General features: G+C 40.2%; 3 protein-coding genes across 8 annotated transcripts in view; 1 reads left to right on the plus strand and 2 right to left on the minus strand.

Moving 5' to 3' along the window:
* Positions 1–39: 39 nt before the first annotated feature.
* kif15 (kinesin family member 15) lies at positions 40–12,055 on the minus strand. 4 transcript variants are annotated; one of them, XM_076877248.1, is made up of 35 exons: positions 11,992–12,055; positions 10,128–10,158; positions 9,346–9,532; positions 9,134–9,210; positions 8,983–9,020; positions 8,795–8,892; positions 8,525–8,704; positions 8,155–8,364; positions 7,935–8,060; positions 7,541–7,663; positions 7,283–7,430; positions 7,077–7,168; positions 6,782–6,991; positions 6,367–6,544; positions 6,126–6,267; positions 5,788–5,929; positions 5,511–5,678; positions 5,285–5,413; positions 5,098–5,203; positions 4,812–4,977; positions 4,137–4,287; positions 3,938–4,023; positions 3,753–3,831; positions 3,564–3,650; positions 3,377–3,481; positions 3,146–3,268; positions 2,888–3,034; positions 2,694–2,789; positions 2,119–2,283; positions 1,790–1,893; positions 1,632–1,698; positions 1,504–1,541; positions 1,248–1,380; positions 618–749; positions 40–512 (listed from the first exon to the last, which is right to left on the minus strand). In XM_076877248.1, exons 3-35 carry the CDS (start codon positions 9,358–9,360, stop codon positions 435–437), a joined length of 3,939 nt encoding a protein of 1,312 aa, XP_076733363.1. In that variant the 5' UTR covers positions 9,361–9,532; positions 10,128–10,158; positions 11,992–12,055; the 3' UTR covers positions 40–434. The 4 variants fall into 4 exon arrangements, with proteins under 4 accessions (XP_076733363.1, XP_004540634.3, XP_004540633.3 ...); XM_004540577.3 differs by lacking the exon at positions 11,992–12,055 and adding an exon at positions 10,368–10,587 and having other exon boundaries at positions 9,346–9,529; XM_004540576.3 differs by lacking the exon at positions 11,992–12,055 and adding an exon at positions 10,368–10,587.
* A 45-nt stretch (positions 12,056–12,100) lies between these two features.
* tacc3 (transforming, acidic coiled-coil containing protein 3) lies at positions 12,101–18,175 on the plus strand. 2 transcript variants are annotated; one of them, XM_004540573.5, is made up of 17 exons: positions 12,101–12,257; positions 13,480–13,642; positions 13,962–14,080; positions 14,166–14,203; positions 14,319–15,429; positions 15,539–15,581; positions 15,675–15,819; positions 15,929–15,987; positions 16,068–16,198; positions 16,326–16,410; positions 16,509–16,634; positions 17,026–17,093; positions 17,182–17,225; positions 17,319–17,479; positions 17,590–17,696; positions 17,774–17,894; positions 17,977–18,175. In XM_004540573.5, exons 2-17 carry the CDS (start codon positions 13,481–13,483, stop codon positions 18,040–18,042), a joined length of 2,586 nt encoding a protein of 861 aa, XP_004540630.3. In that variant the 5' UTR covers positions 12,101–12,257; position 13,480; the 3' UTR covers positions 18,043–18,175. The 2 variants fall into 2 exon arrangements, with proteins under 2 accessions (XP_004540630.3, XP_004540631.3); XM_004540574.5 differs by having other exon boundaries at positions 13,480–13,636.
* Positions 18,160–23,242, minus strand: part of LOC101465506 (fibroblast growth factor receptor-like 1) — a 34,619-nt gene continuing 29,536 nt past the window's right edge. For both annotated transcript variants that reach the window (XM_004540578.5, XM_076877250.1), the window contains exons 5-7: positions 22,076–22,360; positions 21,073–21,426; positions 18,160–20,616 (exon numbers count right to left, since the gene is read on the minus strand). In XM_004540578.5, the coding sequence (XP_004540635.3) occupies positions 20,177–20,616; positions 21,073–21,426; positions 22,076–22,360 (1,079 nt within the window). In that variant the 3' untranslated portion in view covers positions 18,160–20,176. The remainder of the gene's footprint in view (positions 20,617–21,072; positions 21,427–22,075; positions 22,361–23,242) is intronic.

Raw genomic sequence — 23,242 nt, forward strand, 5'->3', positions numbered from 1 at the left:
TGGATCAGGCTCCGAAATACTGACATTCAAACTTAGAAAAGAGAAAAAATTTAATTGCAGTATTTTTTTTTTTAAAGTTCATTGTGCTAAAAAAAAGAAAAAGAAAAAGAAATTCATTGGATATACATCACTACAATGGTAAAACGGCAACTAACAATGCCATGTACAGAATTCAAATCTTCAGTCATACAACACAGCACCAAGCATATACACCGACAAAATGTGAACACAGACTCCATAACCAGAGAACAACGTGATATCAATCTAACCTAACAGGACCAAGAAAACGTGGGCCTGCACTAACAGAGGTTTAGTCACAGCACAGTGTCAAAGTCCAAAAAACAGAAGTAGAATAACATTATGGCAGAAAAAACATAAACTTATATTTAAAAAAAAAAAAAGAAGAAAAAAAGATTTGACTGTTCAAACAAGCATCAGAGGTTTAACTCCAGCGGTGGACATCCAGTGTTCTCTCGCATTAAGCTAATCTCCGTTCGGAGCTTTTCGTTTTCCTTGAAAACACAAAGAATTGCACAAATTTGATTGATGTCATGAGTTATCAGTATTCACCTGGTCATAGAAAAGCCTTCTTTAATCTTAGAGGAGAACATAGTTACCTCCTGAAGTTTTGTGTTGTCCTTCTTAAGCTTAACGAGATACTCAATCCTCTGTTTGTGATTCTTGTGTCCCACAAGTTTTCCATTCTCCTCAGACAGCTTAATGTTCTGTTTACGGAGAACCTCAATCTCCTGTAAGAAAGCACAAAAAGTTGCAGAAGTCACAAAAGCCACCTGTAGGTTCACAAATGTGCAATATGCTAGACCCCGACCCATAGCAATATATATAATACTGGCTCTTTACCGATATCCGTATCAACATTTATAAGAGCCAATAAATGAAAATGTATAAGGGTAAAGAAGAGAGGGGAGAAACACCCTGAACTTCCCTGTTAATAACACAGGGAAGATCCAGAATCAACCAGCTGATCAGAGCTGAGTCAGGCAGAACATAAAGGAGTAATCCCCAATTCATAGTGACAATAAAATAAGATTATTTTAAAACTGCACTTTAAGGACTCATAAATAACTACACATAACAAATGTTAGAAAAACAAAACAACAACTCTGTTGGCAACAGTATTAGTCTTAAAAATACTATATTGTCTTTGTAAATCTGGACCCAGTGTTCCAGATGTAAAATGAGACGGCTATGCATAGCACAATCTTTGTATGGCACATGATTTTTACCTGGATTAATTTCTCTTCCTCCACTATCCTCTGGTTCGTCTCTCTCAGCTCTAGACAGCGGTTTCTCAGCTCAGTGGTGAGCTCTTGAATGCAGGTCTGAGACTGAACCAACATAGACTCCTGCGCCTGCAATCTAATTGCAGAGAGGAGAAGAAAACAGAGCAGGCTGTAAAATCTGAAGCTTAAAAAAAGGTTTGAAGCATTATGCAAGAGCAAACAGATCAATCTGATGACACCAATCCATGCAGATGCTTACTTTTTTTGAGTTTCTGAAAGCTTCTGCATCATTTTGCTCTGTTAATAAATACAAGAGAAACAGGACATGAATAATTATCGGTAACTTCATTAATGATAGAATTTTAAAGCAGAAGAACAGATGCAGACCTTCTCTGTTCTCTCCTCATCTAGCTCTTTAAGAATGGAGTGCTTGAAGGCTTCATTCAACTCTTCACTGAAACACATGCAAGGTAGCATTATTTATTTTATTTATACTTTTTCATTATAGGTGGCCTGAGGATTGCATAATCTTCAAGATACTCAACCCGTTATTATTTCCATTTTGGGTCATCTGGTTCTGCTTAGTGTAAAACTTATCAAGCAAAGCCTGGATCTCCATTCGAACCATCTCTTTCTCACTGAGCTGCGTCTGGGAGAAAGGCAATACAGTATATGAATGTTGTGTATATATTCAAATAGGATGCATTCATGACAAGCATTTCATGAAAAATGCAAATAAAAAAATATTTAAATACAGCAACTTCAATAAGAACTTCATAAAGAACTTATTCGAATCTATAAAAACAAAGCTACTTGATATAAATCAGTCTAATTATGAAAGATTATAGATTCATTAATTTTTCCACAAATATACCTTAAGCCGTTCGATTTCCTCATTTTTGGCAGCTCTCTCAGCATTCAGCTCTGATAAAAGAATTTCCATGGTCATCATGGAAGAGCGTCTATTCTCCAGCTCCCGCTCCTGGATTTCCAGCACCTGGCTCAGGTCCCTGTTGAAACTTCCAGGGGTACAGGGTGTCTTAAATTTAAAAAGAGGGAAAAAAGAAATAAACAAGAAAGTTTGTATATGCTATGTTCTTAAGTGCAAATTTTTAAAACATACATTTATGAAGGGATATTTAACTTCTTCACGTTCACCAGGTATGTTAGGGCTAGGTTAAACAAGCACACATGGTTGATAGGCAAAGATTTTACACTTTCTGACACAAGCCTCTACTTAACTTCAGCTTGTGACACCCTGACGTTTGGTTTTTGTGTCTTCTTCTGGTGTCGCATTAGAGATCTTTCATATGCAAGGTGAACATGTTAACCATGAGACCACTGAGCTATGACTTGCAGCTTCTCAATTTGGGTAAGCCACGGTTGGATGTTAAGCTAAATTTGGGCACCAGTGACCAGGTAGATGTTAAAAACATAAGCAGGTTTTACCCGAGGAAACGATTTAGGCGTTACTGTCGGTTCAACGGGTGGCTGGAAAGCTCCATTCCTGATAGTTTTCTCGACAGCTTCTTGCTGTCGTTGCAGCTGGTAAAAGGTAGAAATTAGGGAAATTGGTAACATTGATGCGTTATTTGATTGACTTAATTGAATAAATAAAACAAAATAAAATAAAAAAACTTTACCTTCTGCTGCAGATTCTGTATAATGACATCCTTCTTGGCGGTTTGCTCTTGAGATGCCTGCAGGAGGCTGTTTTGCTCATCTAAGACTTTAGTAAGCCTTTCAACCTCCTCAGTGGCATAAACAATCTCCTCCTGCAAAACCTCAACCTGAAGACACACAATATATACAATTTGTATCATTCAACTCTATTCTTTGCTCTTAATTACTTGTGATGAATCTACAAAACACCACAAATTCATTTACAGTCATTTCATTACCTCTATTTTGTTGGATGCCACCCTCCTGTCTAAAGTTTCTTTAAGGTCACAGATTTCTTCCTGCATCTTACACTTTTGCTCCTTGATGTTGTCCCTTTCACAGCATGCAGCGTTGCATTTGGCCTGGAAGAGCAATGAGATTAACTGTATAAAAATGCACTATAAAATGGTTGTGTAACGTAAAGGGTAACTACAGCAAACAGTATAAGGATAACGTAGGAGTAAGATTACAGTGATGTCTCTGATATCTTCATTAAGATGAACAATGGTCTGGTCCTTGTGGCTCAGCTCACTGCGGAGGTCTCTGGTTTGGTTAATAAGGTCTAAAACAACATCCTGTAAAACATTACAAGCAGTTTTTAGAAGGGCAGTAGAAATACAGAAGCCATATTTAAGGAATTAAAGATACGAGGCTTACTTTGTCCTGTTCAGTCTTCTGTTCCAAGCTTTTTATGCTTTCCTTGGCAGAGGTAAGATTTTGTTCAAGATCAGCAAGAGTGGACACCTTTGAAACAAAAATGAAACGAGCAGGTTTAACGACTAGGCTGCAAATACTTATATGACAGTTTTTTTATTTGCAGAGATACACCTTGTTCTTAAGACTGACCTGTTGTTGATTTTGTGTTATCAAGTCTGAGACTTGTTTTTTGAGTTGTGCATTCTGCTCCACTGTTTCAAGAAGTTCCCTGAAGGATACGAAAGCGACCCATGTTAATGTAGTAATTTAACATTTTAGGAGACAAAAAAAAAAAAAAAAAAAAAGATTAAAAGTTTTAACTGTGCAGAACTTACTTTGATGTACTTTCTTTGTTTTCCTTTAACTGGGAGACTAAGGTGTTTGTGTGCTCCTGCTCAGTTTGCAGAGAATTATTCAATTTCTACAGTAAAATAAATAAATAAATAAATAAATAAATAAAAATCAAGGATAGAAAGTAAACATCATGGCAACATTTTCAGACAAAGCTGTCGTAAACCCTGCGAGTTCACTCACCATGATCTCGGCTTTCAGTTCGTCGATCTCCTTCTGCCTGTCATCCAGCTGCTGTCTTGACTGATCAGCCTCAAACTTGGCCTCAGCTTGAAGATGGTCAAACGAATCCTGAAGTGTCCGATGCTGCTCCAGAAGCTGCTCCCACTCCAGCCTGGAATGAAGATGTTGTCACGTGAACACATCAACATACTAATGAGGCCACAGCACTGCAAAAAATAAGAACCACTTGAATCCAGCCCCCTCTACTTTATTGGCTGCTTTACTGCTATTTAACTGGATTCAAACAGAGGGAACTGGGCAAACTGTTTTCTGTAATGAACCGTTACAGCTCTCTGGTGAGGGCCACACATATTTTCCTTCAACTCTATATTTAACGCGAATTGATTTGATAGTCTTTATGTTCCCATAAAGCTAAATGTCACACAGTTGTGTAACACACAGCGCCATTATAATAAATTTATGGAGAAAGCACATTTATCAGTATTAACACAATCCTAAACTGAATTGAAAGCTTTTGAAACAACATCAACACAGATTTGTTTTCAACAGACTTTCCATAATTCAGCATCATTTTCATCAACTTCAATTCAGTTGTTCTACATGTGGTTCTACATAGCATGGCTCTCTAAGAAAAAGAAAAAATGTTGTCCACCCCAGTATTTGACTCATGCTTACTGGACTTTGTCAAGTTGGAGCTGTGTGCTGATCAGACTGTTGGAGAGCTGACTCATCTCTCTCTGCTGCTCGCTCTGACTGTCTATTAGCTTGTTCTTCACAGAGGCCAGCTCCTTATCGGACGACTGCAGCACCAAGCGCAGGTCACGGATCTCGCTCCTCAGAACTGAAAGAAGTGCAAAAGGACCGTGGCAAACTTTTCCCATCGCTGGCTAATGTCAAAAGTTCTTACATTTCTTAAGATGAGCACAAGTTCATGCAATCAGCAGAAACATCACAGACTAACCTTCTGCAGCTTGCTGTTCAGACTGAAGGCTCTGTTGCAGGTTGTTAATAGTTTCTTGCAGACAGAGTTGATCTTTATTCCAGTTATTTCTTTCAGTAGAAAGTTGCTGTACAACAGTGTAAATAATCAGGAAATCAATTTAAAAAAGGACATTTTCCAATTTCTCATGCAAATTAAACATTTCTACCTCGTCCTTGCAGTCAGATTCCTGAGTTATCACAGCCACCTGTTCCTCAAGTTTGGAGATTTCTTGCAGCATCTTGCTGTTCTTCAGCTCCTCTTCATTCAACTGCGCCTGGATGCGGCTAGCTTGATCCTGATGACAAATCAGAAAAAGTTTAACACAATAAGTGGACTTTATGCGGTCATTTTATTTGCATAGTATATGCAGACAAAAATCCACACTGCTTTACCTGCACTTGACGCAGTTCCTCCGTCAGGGCCATCTCAGTCATGTCTGATGGAGGCTGCTCCGACCAAATGCCGTTTTCATTACCGTCCATCCCATTCAGGTGCTCCGGGCTGGAGAGCGGCACGAGGCGGGACCGCAAGTTGTATCCTCTGGTGGGCGTGCTGAGAATCTGGTACAATAGATATTTCATTATTGAAGCCCAATTCATTTTTTCATAATCCTAAATAGAGATTGGACCTAATGTTACCTTATAGTTAGTCATTTTTGCAACGACTAACCTTTAGAGTTTCAACATGAATTCGGTTCAGTTCAGAAACCTCCTGTTTGTTATAAGCATTTGTAGCTTCCAGAATCTTCTCCAAATGTTTGTTGGACTTCTCAAGGTATCGTTTCTCAGACTCGAGCTGAGCCATCTGCTTCCTGAAACACAAAGCACCACTTTAATCTTCGTGAAGTTTATTTGTGATTTAAATAATACATATTAAAAATTCTTTTAAATACATTTTTGACACAGAAATCAAAGCTGAGCTGTGTTTTCATATATGATACCTCTTCTACAAGAGGTAGAAGGGATGTTAACATCAGATTTATATTAAAGAACCTCTTTAACTCTTACTTGGTGACATCTTTGTACTCTTCAAAAGCCTGAAGGGCCCCTGTCAGGTCTGACTGTCTCTGAAGGAGCTTGGCATTGAGTTTCTCAATTGTCGCTGCCGAGGTGGTATCTGTAGCCACAGAGGCTGAAGAGACTTCTGAAGCTGTGGAGCAACAAGTGATAATTAAAAACAACAGTATATTATAATTCACAGTTTTATTTTTCCAAACATAATTCTCCAATTTTTGGATGGCAATCTTACTTTCTGTGGGTCTCTCTGACTCCACAGCTTTCTGAAAGGCCTCTTCAATCTCCACAGCAACTTGGGCTGCAACTTCTTGAGCTTTCACCACTGATTCAAGCGAACGTAGCTGACGGTTCTCCTCTCTGAGGCTGTAATTCTCTGCAGCGTAGCGAGTCATCTTTGGGTGATGTTCAACCTTGTTCAAGGCAGAAGTGTTTTAAAAAAAAAATAAAAATAAAGAGTGTGGTGGTGAAGAAAGTGAGAAATTAATTATGGCACATGTAACCTTGCTTTTGCCATGTTGTTATATGAAGAAAAATATATATGCCACTGGAGTGTATTTTGATTTTAGTTTCTCCTACAGCTTGCATCTATACAATATGCAGATATAGTTTCAAAGCCTTTAATTTAAGCAGTGGGCTGACATTTGTACCTGATCCTTCAAGATCTTAATCTCTTCTTTCAGCTGATCAATCAGAGCCTGAGAGTCCTTGTCTGACAGCAAGTTTTCCCCTGCCTTCAGTTTTTTCTCCAGGCGAGAGATGTGGTCTTCTCGAAACCTGACAATCATTCGGCTGGAATGGATAAACTTGTCTTTTTGCGCCCAGGCCTCCTCTAGTTGGGCCACCTTGGTGAGTAGCGCCTGAGAACAATCAAACGTAACTATAAGTTTCACTATAGGTTTTTAAAATACGTGGCAAAATAAACAAATAAAAGCTTCATCTTGCCTTTTTTTCCTCATCTTGTTTCTTCCACAGATGAATAGCAGACATAAACTTTGCTTTATATGAGACATCATGATGAGTCTCGATGGATGAGCCTGGATTGGTTAGAATAAAAAAAAAAAAAGTAACTTAGTCTATGCTGAACTCTAAAACGGTTTAAACAGGTTGTTAACGGGCTGAACATTAACATATGTTTGATTCATTGTTACCCATGTGAAGTTCAGGTCCTCCTGGTGCTATGTCTCTCCCATAGTCCACTCCCTGAGATGTGAGCGCCTGAGCAAGCTGCTCCTTCAGCTTCTTCACTTCAGCCTGCAGCTGCTTCACATTTCCCTGTGTATCTTCATTGATGACAGCCTGGCAAGGCACAATAATTATACAGAGATAGGAAAAAACTGTAGTGAGAAATCAAGACACACTTGTTAATTCTAAGTTTTAACTAAGTATTTGGCTCTTATGACTTATACCTTATTTTTGATCAACTTTGCTCTCTGGGCAAACTGCAGGGTGGACAATGTTTCTCCAAAACACTTTGAACCAGGGTGGACGTTGGCTATGATGTAAGTCTTGGCATTCCCTCCAAGAGAGTCCTGAAATTACAGTGACAATAGAATTGTTAATATATCTGAACATTATTTCACATATAATTCCCCAGAAGTTACACTGTGAAATTTTATGAATCTCATATATTCACTGCAATCCATACTCTACAACCTAGGAAATCACATTTGCAAGTTAAGACCTAAAATAAAGAGAGAAAACCTTAAAAATCAAGCACTGCAACGATAATGCCTGACTGTGGCGCATGTCTGCAATTATTATTTCCATGCTACATCCTCCTGAATTTGCATCTACACATACCCTGAGCAGAAAGGTGAGCTTTGAATCCCTGTAGCAGATGTGGCGATTCTTTCCATTAGACACGTCCACCAGCGCCATGATCACCTGGCCAAGGCACATGAGGGAGCGATTGATGCTGCTGGCCTCCTGAGCAACAGAAGCAGAGCAGACAGCAACTTTTAGAGACCATAAAACAATGTAGGTCCAATAGTGTGAGGGCATTAAGACACAAAGCCTTCACCTTCAATCTCGAGCCCTCTGTGTGTGTGTCTTTCTGCCTCTCAGACCCTGCCAGATCAACCAGGTTCAGCTGAGACATTCGGATGTTCACCACTTCATTGATGGACTCCTTGGACTCCAAAGTCATAGTGAACACTGCGTGGGATCTCGAAGACTCGCGATTCATCGAGGTAGAGGCCACACGTCGATTGCGCCAGCCCATAGAGAGCACCTAAATGGTTTAAAACACACATTTTATACAGTCCCACAGCTTGTTTTGTTTTTATGAAACTGGATAAATTCACATACAAGAACATAAAGGTTTCATACATTCTAATTGGTTAGACAGTAAACATAAGAACCATCAGCCACAACAAACTGGGACTTTATACCTGGTACGCTTCAGCCGCTGAGTTCACAAACTTCTCCACGACTCCCTCAACAAAGACACCTTTCTTGATGTTCTCCCTGAGAAAAAGGCTGGCTGAGGCCGTGTCCAGAAGGTCATAAATTTGTTCATTGTATATCTCAATAAATGAACATTTGCAGAGGAAACTCTTGGACTGAGAAGACTGTTGGGGAGGGGAGAACAAGTGAAAAATTCATTTAAAGAACAAATTTGAACAATATGTCTTTCAAGATAATAAAATGTTAGTGCTCACCCTTTCCACTTCCCTGTTGATGAGAAAAAACAGGTACTCAAAACTTCGAGGAATGACCCCCCTTAGATCATCTGTGAAATTATCCAGCTCGGATGGCCCTGAAGCAAAAGAGAGAAAAATTATTTTAGGTTATATGATTGTTCGATCATATTTATTCTAAAATGTAAGTGATATTACAGAAGCCGCACCAAGCATGGTGAAGGTTTTTCCAGAGCCTGTTTGTCCACTGCAAAAGAGGAGACCAATAAGGAACCAAATGGGTAATTCACATTAAGCACACTGAAGACTGGCTGTGCCATAAATTGATTTTATGAAGTAAAGAATGGGAAGATCACTTACTAGGCAAATATTGTACCGTTATATCCATTCATGCACGACTCTACAATATTCTTGGCCACACTGGAAAATACAGCATCCTGTAGAAATGTTACAATTACTTTTTTAGCCATAAAAGCTACATCTCAGATCAGTAAAATAAAATTTAGACAATTAATATTAACAGTGACACAGTGGCATTTTTATAACCGAATAATCAATAATGTGCCTCAAACCTGTGTGGTGTCCATATCAGCAACATGATCATAGGTGAAGGTTCGTGGTTCTGGTTTTGAGAGCAAACGGATGGTGTTTGGTGACGTGACAGAGAGACACAGGTTCTGATCGCCATCTGTGGTCAGCCCAGTGTCCCGGGTCAGAGGTCGTACTCTGACAAAGACTTTAATAGAGTCGCTCTCACTGCTTTAAGCCCAGATAATAACACGACAAAGAGCAAGATATTTAAGGTGAAAATAGCAAGAGTTAAACACTGTTAAAAAGAGCAGCTGCTAATTTACTGCATGGTTGTTTTAACTATAACTATTGTCTTTCCAAAAGCATCAAAATAACAGTTAAAGTGGCCTCATTAGCCACACACCGTACCAGCAACAACACTATGCATTATTGCGTGCATTATTTCATTACATTGGCTCATTTTTATTTTACTTTTCCTGCTCCATAAATGTGCTGCATACAGCTGAGAAATTTATTTTCACAAACAGATTACACCAACATAGTTTGTGAGCCTGCATGTTTGCTAATCCATACAAATTACAGCCCTTTTAGAGATCAATCCTAACGATGTGACCAACTATCTCACTTTGGTCATTACATTTAGTCACTTAACTCCTAATCATAAGGAGGGAAACAGTTTTCTTTTGATCCTTCTTGGTAGCAACAGAGTTAGGGTCGTATTAGTATGAAGCAGCTCTGGTTTCATTTTACCGTTATCCTTTTAGGTTTGTAGCGTCAGCGTTTTAAACTAAAATAAACAGACGGCGTGACAAAGTATGATTACCTGGCAGCAAGGTGAGCTGAATCAGCAGAGCCTGTTAACAAAATCATGACCATGTTAGATGTTGATTTAGCTTTGCAAGTCGTTTTTAGAGCTAAAGCTTCATTAATAATACAGCGTTCAAGTATCATGCTTAGAGCTTCCATACATACTCGATGCCTGGCATCGAGTTTCATAGCAGCGTTTAAGCTAATTTTACTCCTGTTAGCTGAACAACAAAAACATGCATTTGTGCTGCTCTACCTTTCCCACTGGAATTCATTGTTGACAGCCGAATATTCTCAGTTTCCTGGTAAAATATATTTTTCACAACATTTCGATTAACAGAGGCAGGAAGACAGCACTGTTTACATCCTTCGAAATTGGCGGGCAAGTTTGCTCCTACTTCTTCTTCTTCTTCCTTAGTTTTATGAACAGACTATTGAACGGGACATACCGCCACCTGCTGTTCAAGTGAAAACTGTTAATTGTTTGTTTTGTTCTAGGGATTTTGTCTTGTTTTGTTTAGGTGAGTGAGTATTTCCAGCAGATCCCAGGAACGACATCCCGAAATCTCTTTCTTAACCCTGTAATATGTAGGGACTTTGTTACTATCAGTCTTTCAAGAAAACAAAATGTCAATTGTAACAGTTTCATAGGCATAACCTTTTATTTTTTGCATCAGTAAGGAGATACCAAAAGAATTATTAGCCGAAAAGCATATCTTGGTATGGTGTGAAGTGTGCCCCTGATAATCTGAGACAACTGGATAAGTGGAGAACAGAAGAAGTGACAAGACTGAAAAACTGTCCACAGCAAATGAACAGTATCTGAAAGTTATGTCCTTAAGAAATAGCACAAATCTAATAAAGACCTGACATAGGACCTGCGAGACACATCTGGCCCTTCAGTTGATTCATCAACTGTTCACCGAAGCCTTGTCAGAAATAGATTTTTGACAACCATATTTCCACTGACACTGACTGAAAATCAGTAGCAGCAAGTCTTATGGACTGATGGATCCAAATGTGAAATGTCTGGTTAAAACTGTCAGTATAGAGAGGTATGAAAAAGGTCCAACAGTGTTTGTCTTCAGACATCTGTAAAACACAGTAGAGGATTTGTCATGGTTTGAGGCTGCATTTCAGTCGGGGGTGTTGGGGACTTTGTCAAAAGAAAGAGCCAAGATCCAAAGAAGATCTTTGAATGTCTTTTTTTAACCTCATATACTGCAGTTCTTTGTATGTTTTTACATGTTTCAATAAATCACTGCACCTATATATTAAAAGGAGGTCAAGACTTTTCAACAATACTGTAGGTAATGTCAATAAACTACCTCTTAAAAGTTCCGGGTGACAATAGGCTAATAATACAAGTTTAAATACACAAATCAAAATGCACAATGCTTATGTAGGTAAAGAGTTCAAAACTAAAGAAGACTAAAGACACCCGATTAAGAAATTTTCAAGCATAATACTAACAGCCTAAAGGCAGAAATTAGAATGATAATTTAAAAAATCAGAATAAAACAAAAACAACCAAAAAAGATAAATGATGAAAGAAATGATTGGACATAAACAATGTCATTTGGATCACGTTAGACTAATGATGCAGACGCTCAAGTAGCTGTGTCGTTTGATGAAGTAGATTATTGATAGATAAGTAACAGACAGAAAACCTACTTCACCTACGGGATAGTCTAATGACAGAAAATAAAAACAAAAATAAACTAATCCCTTTCTAATGTAGTAAAGTAATTCAAAATCCAGAACTGTAACACAAAACCTTATCGTATTTTTTTTCTTTAAATATATGTTGTTGTTTTTATCACGCTGTGTAGTAGTTTTGGTTTAAGGAGTGTGTAACATTTTATTTTAGAGCACATTACCTTGCCACTCCTGTCATCTTTAAAGCTGACTCGAGTGCGCAGTCACCAAAATACATCACATCCGTTCTTTCACGGATTGGCTGCTTAACCGGGAAGTGCGTTCCCTTTGAACGCTTCCCCCGATCTAATTGGTGAGTTTCACGGCTTTTAAAATCCAAACGGTTGTCACCCAAACAAGGCGAGGGTTTTTCAAAAACGACTTTGTTTCTTATCGTCACTGTATAGACGAAGACCCGGTTTCTCTCAGCACCATATGTTTTATTGAGGTAAGTGGTAGATACACGGGATTACAGTTTAGTATGTTATTTCTGGCAATGTTTGGTATTTTAAGATGTGATGTTGAGATTTTATTTTCTTCGACTTTCCGTTAACTAAAGTGTACCGGTTAGCTAGCAAAGGTGCTATTGTCACTTTACTGTTGACGTTAACTATATCAGTGCTAGTGTGTACAGGGTGTCGAAAGTTGAATTAGCTTTAATGAAAAATTTGGTAAAATTGAGTAGGGAGTAGATGTCTGTTTGTTGTAACCTAGCCACATCGTGGCTTGTACTCTGCGGTTTATGTGCATTGTTGTTCTCTTACTAATAACTAACGGTTGAATGAAACACTGCTCTCCTGGCATCCATCAGAGACAGTTGGGGGTTTATCTACCGCTTCAGTGCCAGCAAACGGCTGTCTTGTACAGCCATTAAGACACCAGGGAAGGTTAGTTCGCTATCCATTATTTGTAACCAGGTTTGTAAACTTAGGCATGCTAACCTTTGGCTACAAGAAATCACGTGTTGCTGCTTGGTCATATATGCGATTCATGTAGTTTAACCAGTTAAAATAACTTGGAAGACTCATTCCTCCCAATAATGCTTCATTCATCTAGGGCTTAATACGTGACTTAGACAGCATTAAGTCTAAAGACTAAAAGCCAAGGCTTAGATAAATATTTATATACCAGGATTTATCAAAATTGGCGGATAAATATTTAGGATTTTATTTTAAACTGATAATGCTATATTATCTAAAAGCATTATTTTTGTTACCAAGTTGTTGACATTGACTGCCATTTGAGTGTGGAAAAAATAAACTCTTCAAGACCATCTGGTGGCCAAACCATGCAACTGCTGCAGCGCTAATTCTACCTAAAATATTTTGTTGTGCACAAATGCACAAAACAAATGTAGTAAAGTGGTGGGATCAAAGGCAAACGGTAGCCTTACTGCAAACCACCCGGAGAGAGGAGTTCAAATGAGTTCTAAGAACTTCACCAGGAGAAGTACCGACTCAATATATCTGCCTTGGTTCTTGTGTAAATCTTACATTATTTTTCTCTCTTGCTCTCCACCCACACTGAGTAAACTGTAACCAGAAGAGTGCCTTATCAACTGGTTGCAGCTTTAAGACTGACGCCTCCTTCAGCGGTGAGGGTTAGAGGTCCCAGTACAGTCGCATAACAGTCTTTTCCTCTATTTTTTTTTTTTTTTTTTTTTTTTACAGGATGAGCTCTGTTGATGTTAATGATGAAAATCGTGGGGTCTGCCCAGGAGGAAAGCACAACTCTCCTAACGACATATTTGCCCTGGATCAGCCGACTGGAAGGCCCTCCATCCTACGTCAGACAGAAAACCTGCCCAGCAAGACTGTACCAAAGGGGGTAAAAGTAAAAAAACAACTTTCATCCCATTCCATTGTATAGTCACAAGGCAGTGTAGCCCTGGGCAGAAAGCTAATGCTAATGACTGTCTTTCACTCTTTGACTATGATGAAAAATTATTTACTTTTGGTACTATATGAACTCTGACCTCAGCCTGTTTGTCTCTAACCAGTGTTAACAGAATTTTAATAAGATGGACAAGAAAACCTATATGAAGAAAAAGAAAAGCAGTTATTTGTAGACAAAAGGTTTTTCAAGGCTCAAAACCAGGCCTTTTGGGGGCAGCTGGCTACTTCTGACTACTGACTAAATAATTTTTGTGTAGGTTTGTTTTCAGACTCCAAGAAGAGACCCTGTGACTAAAAGAATTCTGTCTCCCAACAAGTCTGTCAATTTGTTGAGTGTTGACGAGAATACGAAAGTTATGGATTTGGATAAATCAAAGTAAGTAAATGAGTGTCATTCACCAGTATGCCTTCATTGAACAAAGTGTTGCATTTAGGTAACTTATCATGTTTTGGTTTTGTAGTACTTTGCCACAGGAAGCCACTGAGCAACTCAAAGAAGGTAATTTATTTATTTATTTTTAAACTTGTAAGTTATGAGCTCTTTATGTATTTTCCCCCTACCACTGCTGAGAGATTAGCAGATACCTTCATTACTTTTTTCTTTCCCCCTGCAGAAGTGTCATCTTATCCCGATGACAACATGCCAATACAAAGCAGAGGTGGCTATATGCTGGATTTTGGAAACCTTGATGACTTCAATCCATTTCAGGGGTCTAACAATATGGCTCTCTCACCTATGAGGCCTGCTGTTGAAAACCCCCCTGCAGATCATAGCAAGTCTGAAAACACACCGCCAGTGAACATCGTGGAGGAGCCTATCAAAATGGAGTCTGCACTAGATGAGACCCTTCCATTCAGCGCGTCTGTAGAAAACTCACTCGCTGATCTTTCTGCCGATATCTGCTCCACGGAGAGCAGTGTGGTTATAGTGAAGGTTCCAGTGGTTGAGGAAGACAATTCATGGCCTGCGACACCTGATGAAAAACGGCTTGGTGTTGCGTCTTCAAGCACAGATCAAGAGAAGTCGTCCAGCAGTTTTGCAGAAGATGCTCCACTCTCAGCAAAAGGTTCTTATAACTTCGATTTTGACAACCTTGACGCAGTCAATCCTTTCCAGACTGGTGGCTCTAAAATTCCAAATTCACCTGTCCTTGGGCGAAAGGTGTCAAATGAAGATGCACTTGCAGAGGAAAGCAAACAATCTGTTGTTGAGGTGGCCCAAGAATTGCCTGTTCAGCACGAGGTGAAGCATGACGCTACAGTGGATCTGATATCTGCCGACACAGCAAAACCCCCTCCTGCTGAATCCCAGCCGGCTGATGATCCAGTCAAGGAAGGCCCAACCAAGAACGGGCCTGTCAAACTTGAATTCAATTTTGATGATGGTGCTGAAGTCAAACGGAAACCGCCACCTAAGAAATTTGGCAAAAGGCCAACTGGTGTAAGACCTAAAGAGCCAAAGCAGGTGTCTGATGTCAAACCACCAAAAGAAGCTGAAGTGAAGCCTGAAGTCAGTTATGGTGATGCTGATGCTTTACAGCCTAAAAGTTCTTACTCGTTTGACTTTGAAAAGTTTGACGACCCAAACTTCAATCCTTTTGGCACAAAAACGGCCATAAACAACTCCCCCGTGTGCAGCAGGAAATCCAGCCCAGAACCAGTAGAAACCGCAGTTCAGGAGCAAACTGATGTCCCTGTGACAAAGGAGGCTGAACCGCCAGCACGGTAAGAGAAAGTAAAGGCTTAGTATCGTTATTATTAGCAGCAGATGCTTCACTTACCAGTAGTGCCATGTTTCACTGTAGATTCACTCTAAAAGTTTTCATCTTCTCAGTGCTGAAGACAGTTTGCCAGCTCCTGAACCAAACCATGTACAGGTAAGTTGGAGGAATGTACTTTGATGCAACTCTCAATATATTGTGTATGTGTGGGTTGTTTTTAACAAACATCTGTTTATTATGGAATGACAGGTTGCAGATAACAAGGTTGTCTCTGACCTTGACACCAAACAACCAGTGCAGAGTCTCCCTGAGTCCTCTGAACCCTCTCAGCCTGAGCAGAAGGCACAAGCTGGCATGCTAGACTTCAATGACGAGTTTGTTCCTGGAGCAATGTGTGAGTAATTGTTGGCTTCAGCTCTGTTTGAACCAAACCGTGCTTTTGTTCAATCCTTAGCAGTAATGGAAAGCTCTTACTGCTTTTAACCCACGATCTTTATCTCCAGTCATGACCAGTGACTTTGATGGACAGATTGACTACCTCGAACAGTTTGGGTCCAGCAGTGTAAGTGCTTTCTTTATCTTTGCTAAATGACTAAATCCTCAACCACAAGGTTCAAAGTGTTTACATTTTCTCATCAATAGTTCAAGGAGTCCGCACTGAGGAAACAGTCCTTGTACCTAAAATTTGATCCCCTCCTGAGGGAGAGCCCAAAGAAGTCTGCAGGCCCGGGTGCTCAGATTCAAGCCCCCCCCCCTGCTGCCCCTGTTTTACGGTACGGTGTAGTTCTGTTGTGCTGCTGCTCTCACTGGACATTAGAGCCGAATTTGATCGGCTTTTGATTTTCTGTAAAATAAATTTATCGGAAGGGAAACCTCTTCACTTTGTTCTGTTTAATTCAGGCTTGAAACACCACAGACTGCAGATAAAGTGGCAAATGGTCCACAAAAAGATGATTTCAGACTGCTTGACGATGCAGCAGCATCGGTGAGTCTCTTGTACTCTGTCCGCTGGACCGGTAATTTCTCGTCGCCTTTGTTATTTCTGCTAACTTTGTTGAAATCTTCTCCACTTATGTCATCTAGACTCCAGTCCTTGAGAGCTTTGTCCCTCCTTTCCCGCAGCCAGCAAACAGCGAAGATGCTATCATCGAAGTGCTGAAGTACAGTCAGAAAGACTTGGATGCAGCAATCGCCAAAGTGCAGGCAGAAGTAGGTTGTCTGGCTTTTCACATCCATACAGCATTTGAACACAAAAACATCCACATTAAATTATGATACTTATTTATTTATTTTAAAATAATCAGGTTTAGCCACACTTTAAACACAAAGATCAAAATTTGTATCTACATGTAGCAGCCAATCAGAAGGTTAAAAGTAAAATGGCACTAAAGTAAAAAGGCCAGAAAAGATCAATGGGATTATTTTGAATTGTGGTTTATGCAAAGCTCCTCTGGATCCAAAGAATAAATGCTTGGCATTGAAGTTGAGCGTAATTTTTATTTAAAAAAAAAAAAAAAAATTGAGTAATGGGTTTTCTAGATGATGGGCACCATTCTTAGTCTCAAGGAAAAAATAAAGTGTACATTTCTCTCTCATATAGGGTAAAGAAAAAGAGGACCAGTGGAGTATGAAGAACAGTAAGCTGCTTGATAATGAGCAAGAAATGAGGTGAGCTTTGCATCATATTAAAATTTCTTGTTGTTTTTATATAAAATCAATTTTGAAGATCTTTGACCACATTTTGTCTCCGTCATAGGAAAATAGTAGCTGAATTTGAGCTCATGATCACAAAGATGATGGGTAAGTTATATGTACATGTTGCGCTCATCAGAAGGGTTAATGTGTGGGGTATTTTGTCAAACATTTAATTTAAAATTTCCTGCCACTGGTCAGCTGATCAAGAGAAGGAGAGGGAGGTGGCCCAGGCGAAGCTCAATGCGGCTCTGTTGGAGAAGGAACAACTATGCAGCGACCTGAACGCTATGGAGAGATCTTTAGGCGAGCTCTTCAAGAGGCTGGAGAAGTACAAGGACGTTATAGAGGGTTACAAAAAGGTCAGCTCATGGAAGCCAGACAAATGTTTGCTATAATTTCAAATTATTATTATTATTTTTTTTAATGTTAAGGTTTAAATGTTGAAATATTTTCTGCATCCTCTACCCAGAATGAAGAGACTCTGAAGTCTTGTGCACAGGACTACTTGGCAAGGATCAAAAAGGAGGAGCAGCGCTATCAAACACTTAAAGCTCACGCCGAGGAGAAAATTAGCCAGTAAGAAACTCTGGCCTTTTATGTTGAAGCATCAGGAGACTTGCGTTGACTAACTTGAATTTAATTCTCACCATCAGTGCAAATGAAGGAATAGCTGAGGTGCGATCCAAATACAAGGCTGAGGTATCTGCACTTCAAGCACAGCTGCGCAGAGAGCAGCTGAAAGTGCAGTCACTGGAGAAGAGCTTGGACCAGAAGGCAAGTCGGCATGTTGTTTTTCATGAATTTGCAGCAGTATTATCACTTTTCTTCTCATTTCTAAATTCTTTTCTTGTTACAGGAGAAAGAGGCAGAGGAGCTCACCAAACTTTGTGATGAACTCATATCCAATGTGCAAAAGGGCTGAACTTGGTTTTAAATGCTGTTTGCTTCTGTTCTTTATCTTCATGTCCAGAGTGTCTTCTTGTGTGGTGAACTGTTTGTCTCTTTCAATGTTATACTGTAAAAAGGTTAATAAAAAGGATTTATTGATCTGGTGATCATTCTTGCATCAATCTTTAGTTTTGCTTGTATGCTATACTCAGGGATTCCCAAACTGTGGGCAGGTGAGGTACTGCATGTAGCCTGCAGTTATAACAGAATTTATTTTTTTTTTTTTTCATAAAACAATTTTTCAAGGTAAATCACTTTGGAGTGAGCAGTTAAGACTGGGTAGACCCCATGGGATTTTCTTGATGTTCTAAGTGGATTGTGGCACTTCTGACTTTAGCAATGGCTGATATACAGGACCCTGACCACTAGAGGGCAGTGCATGCTCTCATAATTTAACCTTCTCAGCTGGATTTTGTATTCTAAGCGTTATTTATGGACACGACAATACCACAGCTTTTTGACTCAGAGAAACACACCTGCTTTAAAAACAGGCAGCTCAGTGTACTCGGCCGTCATCTGTCTGGAGCCAAAGCTCATCTCCATCCTGCCATACTTGCAACAAAACAAGAGCTCACTTGATACAATGCTCCCCTTCTTTCCTGAGTAATCACAGGGTCCCGTCACATCACTCCCACAGCAGGACAATGCACTTCCTAAATGGTGAAAGGAAATCCTACCTAGATTGGAGTTGAATGAGTAGATGGTGGTGGTGCAGACTAGAGAGGGGGGAGGAGAGGGTCAATTCACTTAAATGAGAAAAGATGCTGGTTGTTTGGTGTAGTCTTGCAGGGGCCATCACTCATCTATAAAGCAACTGTGAGACTGCTCTTGTGTCTGTACAGTATCTATTCATTCATCCCAGCACGTTCTGCCCCTCTGTGGGCATGCCCTCTGTGTCACCCTCGACGGACACTTCAACCCACTCAAAGGAAGAAAGCTGACCTGCGTGCCCTGACTGTTTCATGAAAGGTACGCCTTCATCACAGTGCACACTGCAGCTTTTAACTAATACCCAAAATCCACTAATCTTCAGGAAGAATGCATCTGTTTTTGTTTCTGGTCATTTAATCAAACTATCAAACCTTCAAACTTTTTTTTTTAAACCTTAGAGTACATCAAATAAGATTGTCAAATACAACCAATTACATACAAAAAATACCTAAATATTGGCATGAAGTAAATGTGAATAAACTGAGTGACAATATTCAAATATGTACTATACACAACAACGTAATAACATTACATAGATATGCAAAACGCTTTACTCTGAAAAATAAACCTTTGATACATTTTTTAGCAAAATAAATTAAATAGTCATCAGTTTGATTATAAATGACTACAGCTTCATGAACTGTGGGTGGAAAAGGTTGATGTCAAAAAGACTCATCTTCTCTTGTTTGTCAACATACTACTGACTACAGATGGGAAGCTACCACAAAAAAGGTTAAAAAATGATAATGTAGACCAACACAGTTGACATGGCAATGTAATTATTCCACTCTGTGAAAGACAATAAACATTTATCAGTCTATTCTATATCACTTTTGACAGAAGTCAGGGATGGAAAAAGGTAACATAAAGGATAGTGGTCAGCATTCCCAGCATAATGCATCTTTAACAAACAAAAGGACAACCTGAGTAGGAGCGTAAAACCAGCCCTTTTGTAAGTCTTGAGTACCATTTTCATCTGTGCGCTCCAACAGCTGAGCATGTGAAAGATAAAGACCAACTTTCACTTGAGAAAATGGAAAATTCATCTGATGAGGAAGACCTTTCAGCTGGTCCTAATAGCTGCTATTAATCTCACACTCTTAAAAAATAAAATAAAAACATCCCCGTCCTTTTTAGTAAGTGCCCGCCAAGGATTGATCCATTTGTAGTGGTGTGAGAATCTGACAGGTATAAAAAAAAAGAGCAACAAATATGGAAGTTTTTATGTAATAACAAAAGGTGTGTATCACTGGCCACTGTTTTTCCACACATTGTACACTTTTCCAACAATCTCCATTTTAAAAAATTAATGCCAGGTGAGTGTCACTCCAGAGTTCCTGTTCAGTCCGCAGCTTAATGTCCGCAGCTTAGAGGAGAGTATTTGGGAATATTTGGCACTAACACTGAAAATGAATGTGTTGATGCTGATGTACTTTCCCATCCACGTGGGAGTGAGTGTGTGTGTGAATGTCTGTGTAGATTTTGGGGTAGATTTTAGCGGGAATTGTTGGTCCTCCCTGGCCGAGGAGGAGCTGCTGCTGCTGCGCGAGGTACTCCTCATAGTTCATGGATGTCACACAGTCTTTCTCGGGGCTGGAGGAGCTGGACGAGGGAGCCGCGCAGCCCCTGTCCCGCTCCCGGTGCGGCAGCCGGTGAGAGCTCTGCAGTACCTGCGCGGCCGGGGAGCTGGGAGGAGGACAGTGTTTTCTGCTTTGGCAGAACCACAGCAGCACTGTGCCAAAGATGAACACTATTACTGCAGGGATGCCAATGATGACAGGCCAGGGGAGGGAGCTGGAGGCTTGCGGAAACATCGGTGTTATGTGAGGCTTAGTGTCTGTAAAAGAAAATGAGATTCCAGCTTTTAAATGTTTCCATACTCTGTTGTCTGCCAGCAAACTAACAGTTGTAGTTTTATTATCACATTACTTGTTGTTATTCATCGCTGAATATGGGTTGCTGAGAAAACATATGTTTGATTTAAAATCATAAAACAGAACAAGAGAGGAAAAGGCATGAATTAAAGTTTAAAAATGCTACATTTTTACTGAATGATTAATAATTAATTGATGGGAAAAATAGCCTAATTAGTTCAAAACATACTGATGCCTCCAAAGGTACCTTTTCCTGATTTATGCATGCATATACTATTTGCACTAATGCAGATACATAAAGAAAAAAACACAACATTTTTGTATATGTAATTCGATTGATAGGTTGATAGCACTGGGCTTTATCCAAGCTTTTCTACAGTTTACTGTAACACTGCAGACAGACATTCTTCGAGCCTCACCTGGCAGCACACTGAGGAAGGCACTGCGGAAGCTGTAGCCCATGGTGTTGGCGCCTAAGCAAATGTACATGCCGGCGTCGTCCTCCTTGGCGCGGCTAATGAGCAGCTTGTTGAGGTAGGAGCCGTCGGGCCTCGACCACACCTCACCCGTGGGGAGCACCACAAACCTATGGTCCCCCACCTCGATCGTGGAGTTGTAGCGGCTCTCCTCGTTGGTCTCCACGCGTTTGAGCCACTGAATGACCGGCTTAACGTCGCTCCTCACTTTGCACTGGAAGGACGTGGTGCCGCCGTAGTCTACCGTTGTGTTGACCGGGTGGGTGCCTGTCAGGACAGGTTTGGAGTTTGTCCTCTCTGAGTGAACATACAGAGAAAAACAAAACAAAACCCAACTTGTCAAGATGCACACAGACATCTTTTGACATGACAGCCCCTCTGCGGACAGAGGAGGTCTTAGTCCTCCACGCTGTTATTACCCTCAGGCTTAGAACTTATAATTGACATTGAGGGAAGAATACCACATGTAACACAAGAAGTATGTGTGATTAGTTTCCTCTCTTTCTTTGCTCCTGGTTGTACAGCACACATTTCTCATGGGAAAAGGGGGGGGGGCAGTGGGTCTGGCAGACAGCTGGGCTTTAATCAGCTCCAGATTGGGTGGATGGTCTCTAAGCTGAGCTCTCTCCCCTCTGTACAAACACCAAGGCACAAGCCCCCACTCTCAAACTTGCGTTCTTAGTATTCTTCTCATATACATGATTACACATTCATCCATGCAGGAAGAATATGGATACGGCATGTTTTTCCTTGGTCATAATCAGACCTGAAACAGTGATTAGGCTGTCTGAATTTCCTGCAGCGATGTACATAAAATCACAAACATGAGACGCACAAACAGCAGTAACCATTTAAAATAATTTGCTCGGCCTCATCTGTTAGCCCTAATAATTCCAGGTGAGCGTGCTCGGTATGTGTACAGCTCAGCTCTCTGCGGGATACTCACGTATGACCTCAACTTTGTACGTGGCGTTGATCTCCCCGGCACAATTGGAGACCCTGCAGGTGTATTTGCCGCTGTGCTCTGGCATCAGATTCTTCAGACTCAGAGTCCACTTCTTCTGACGGCCCTCGCCGACCTCCTGCTCCGTCAGCGGCCGGTCGTCCTTCAGCCACACGATGTCCGGTCGAGGGTTTCCACTGGCTGCGCACTTGAGCCGCACTGAGCTGCCCACTGGGCGAGCTATCACTCTCTTCCTCATCTTTGTAGGTTGAGTGAAGCGGGGACGCACTTTGGAGGAAAGTACAAGCTGGTTACTTTGAGTAGATAGTATAATTTACCTTTTTTCTACATTTCTCAAGTGAGGTTTTATGTTTCTATTGATATCTATAGAGTTTCTAAAAAATTTCCTTATTTCCTGACCTACACATACTTTTATGATGGTGGAAGTTTGTATTAACCCTCAGAGGTCTGGAGGAATGACTCTGACTCCTAACCCTGTGCTATATGAATATGTAGTATTTGCTCTTTTTTAAAAATTATTCTCCCGAGTCTTAGCAGTCAAAAGTAAAATAATAATAATAATAATTCTAACCAACATGCATCAAAAACTATAAAGATATTTAACAAAAAAGGACTTTTTTTCTTGTCTCCAAGAAGGACAGTGTTCAGGGCTGGGGTTCTTGGTCATTACTGATGACTTAGACTTAGACAAACATGTAAGTAATCCCTGTGAGCCAAAGGTTGAGGCTTCAGACTGCTTACTTTTAGTCAGTTTTTTAGTCAGTGAGAGTAGATTTCCTGCGTGCTCGGGCACACAGTTCTGGCTGTGATCACAGGAGAGTCTCTTAATGAGCGACAGCTAATCAAAAGATATTTAGTAAAGGGGGATAAAGCAAAAATAACCAATTTAGGAAAGTGAATAAATTGAGGAGCTTCTTTACATTTTGCTGGGAAAATATGTATTGACACGTGCAAAACTTACATGGAAAAACAGCATATAAGACAAAAACAGCAAAAAACGGCTTTCTTGTAATTTCTTTAAGTCAGGAATAGTTCTCCAGGCTTTCCGAAGGAAATTCAAAGCTCTTCTTTGGAAGATGGATGCCTTTTGTTCTGTTCTCTGTCAAGATGATCGCACACTGCTTCATCAGTCTTTGGCTCAGTGAAGGC

The sequence above is a fragment of the Maylandia zebra genome, linkage group LG19, assembly GCF_041146795.1.
Source record: "Maylandia zebra isolate NMK-2024a linkage group LG19, Mzebra_GT3a, whole genome shotgun sequence".
NCBI classification, from domain to species: Eukaryota; Metazoa; Chordata; class Actinopteri; order Cichliformes; family Cichlidae; genus Maylandia; species Maylandia zebra.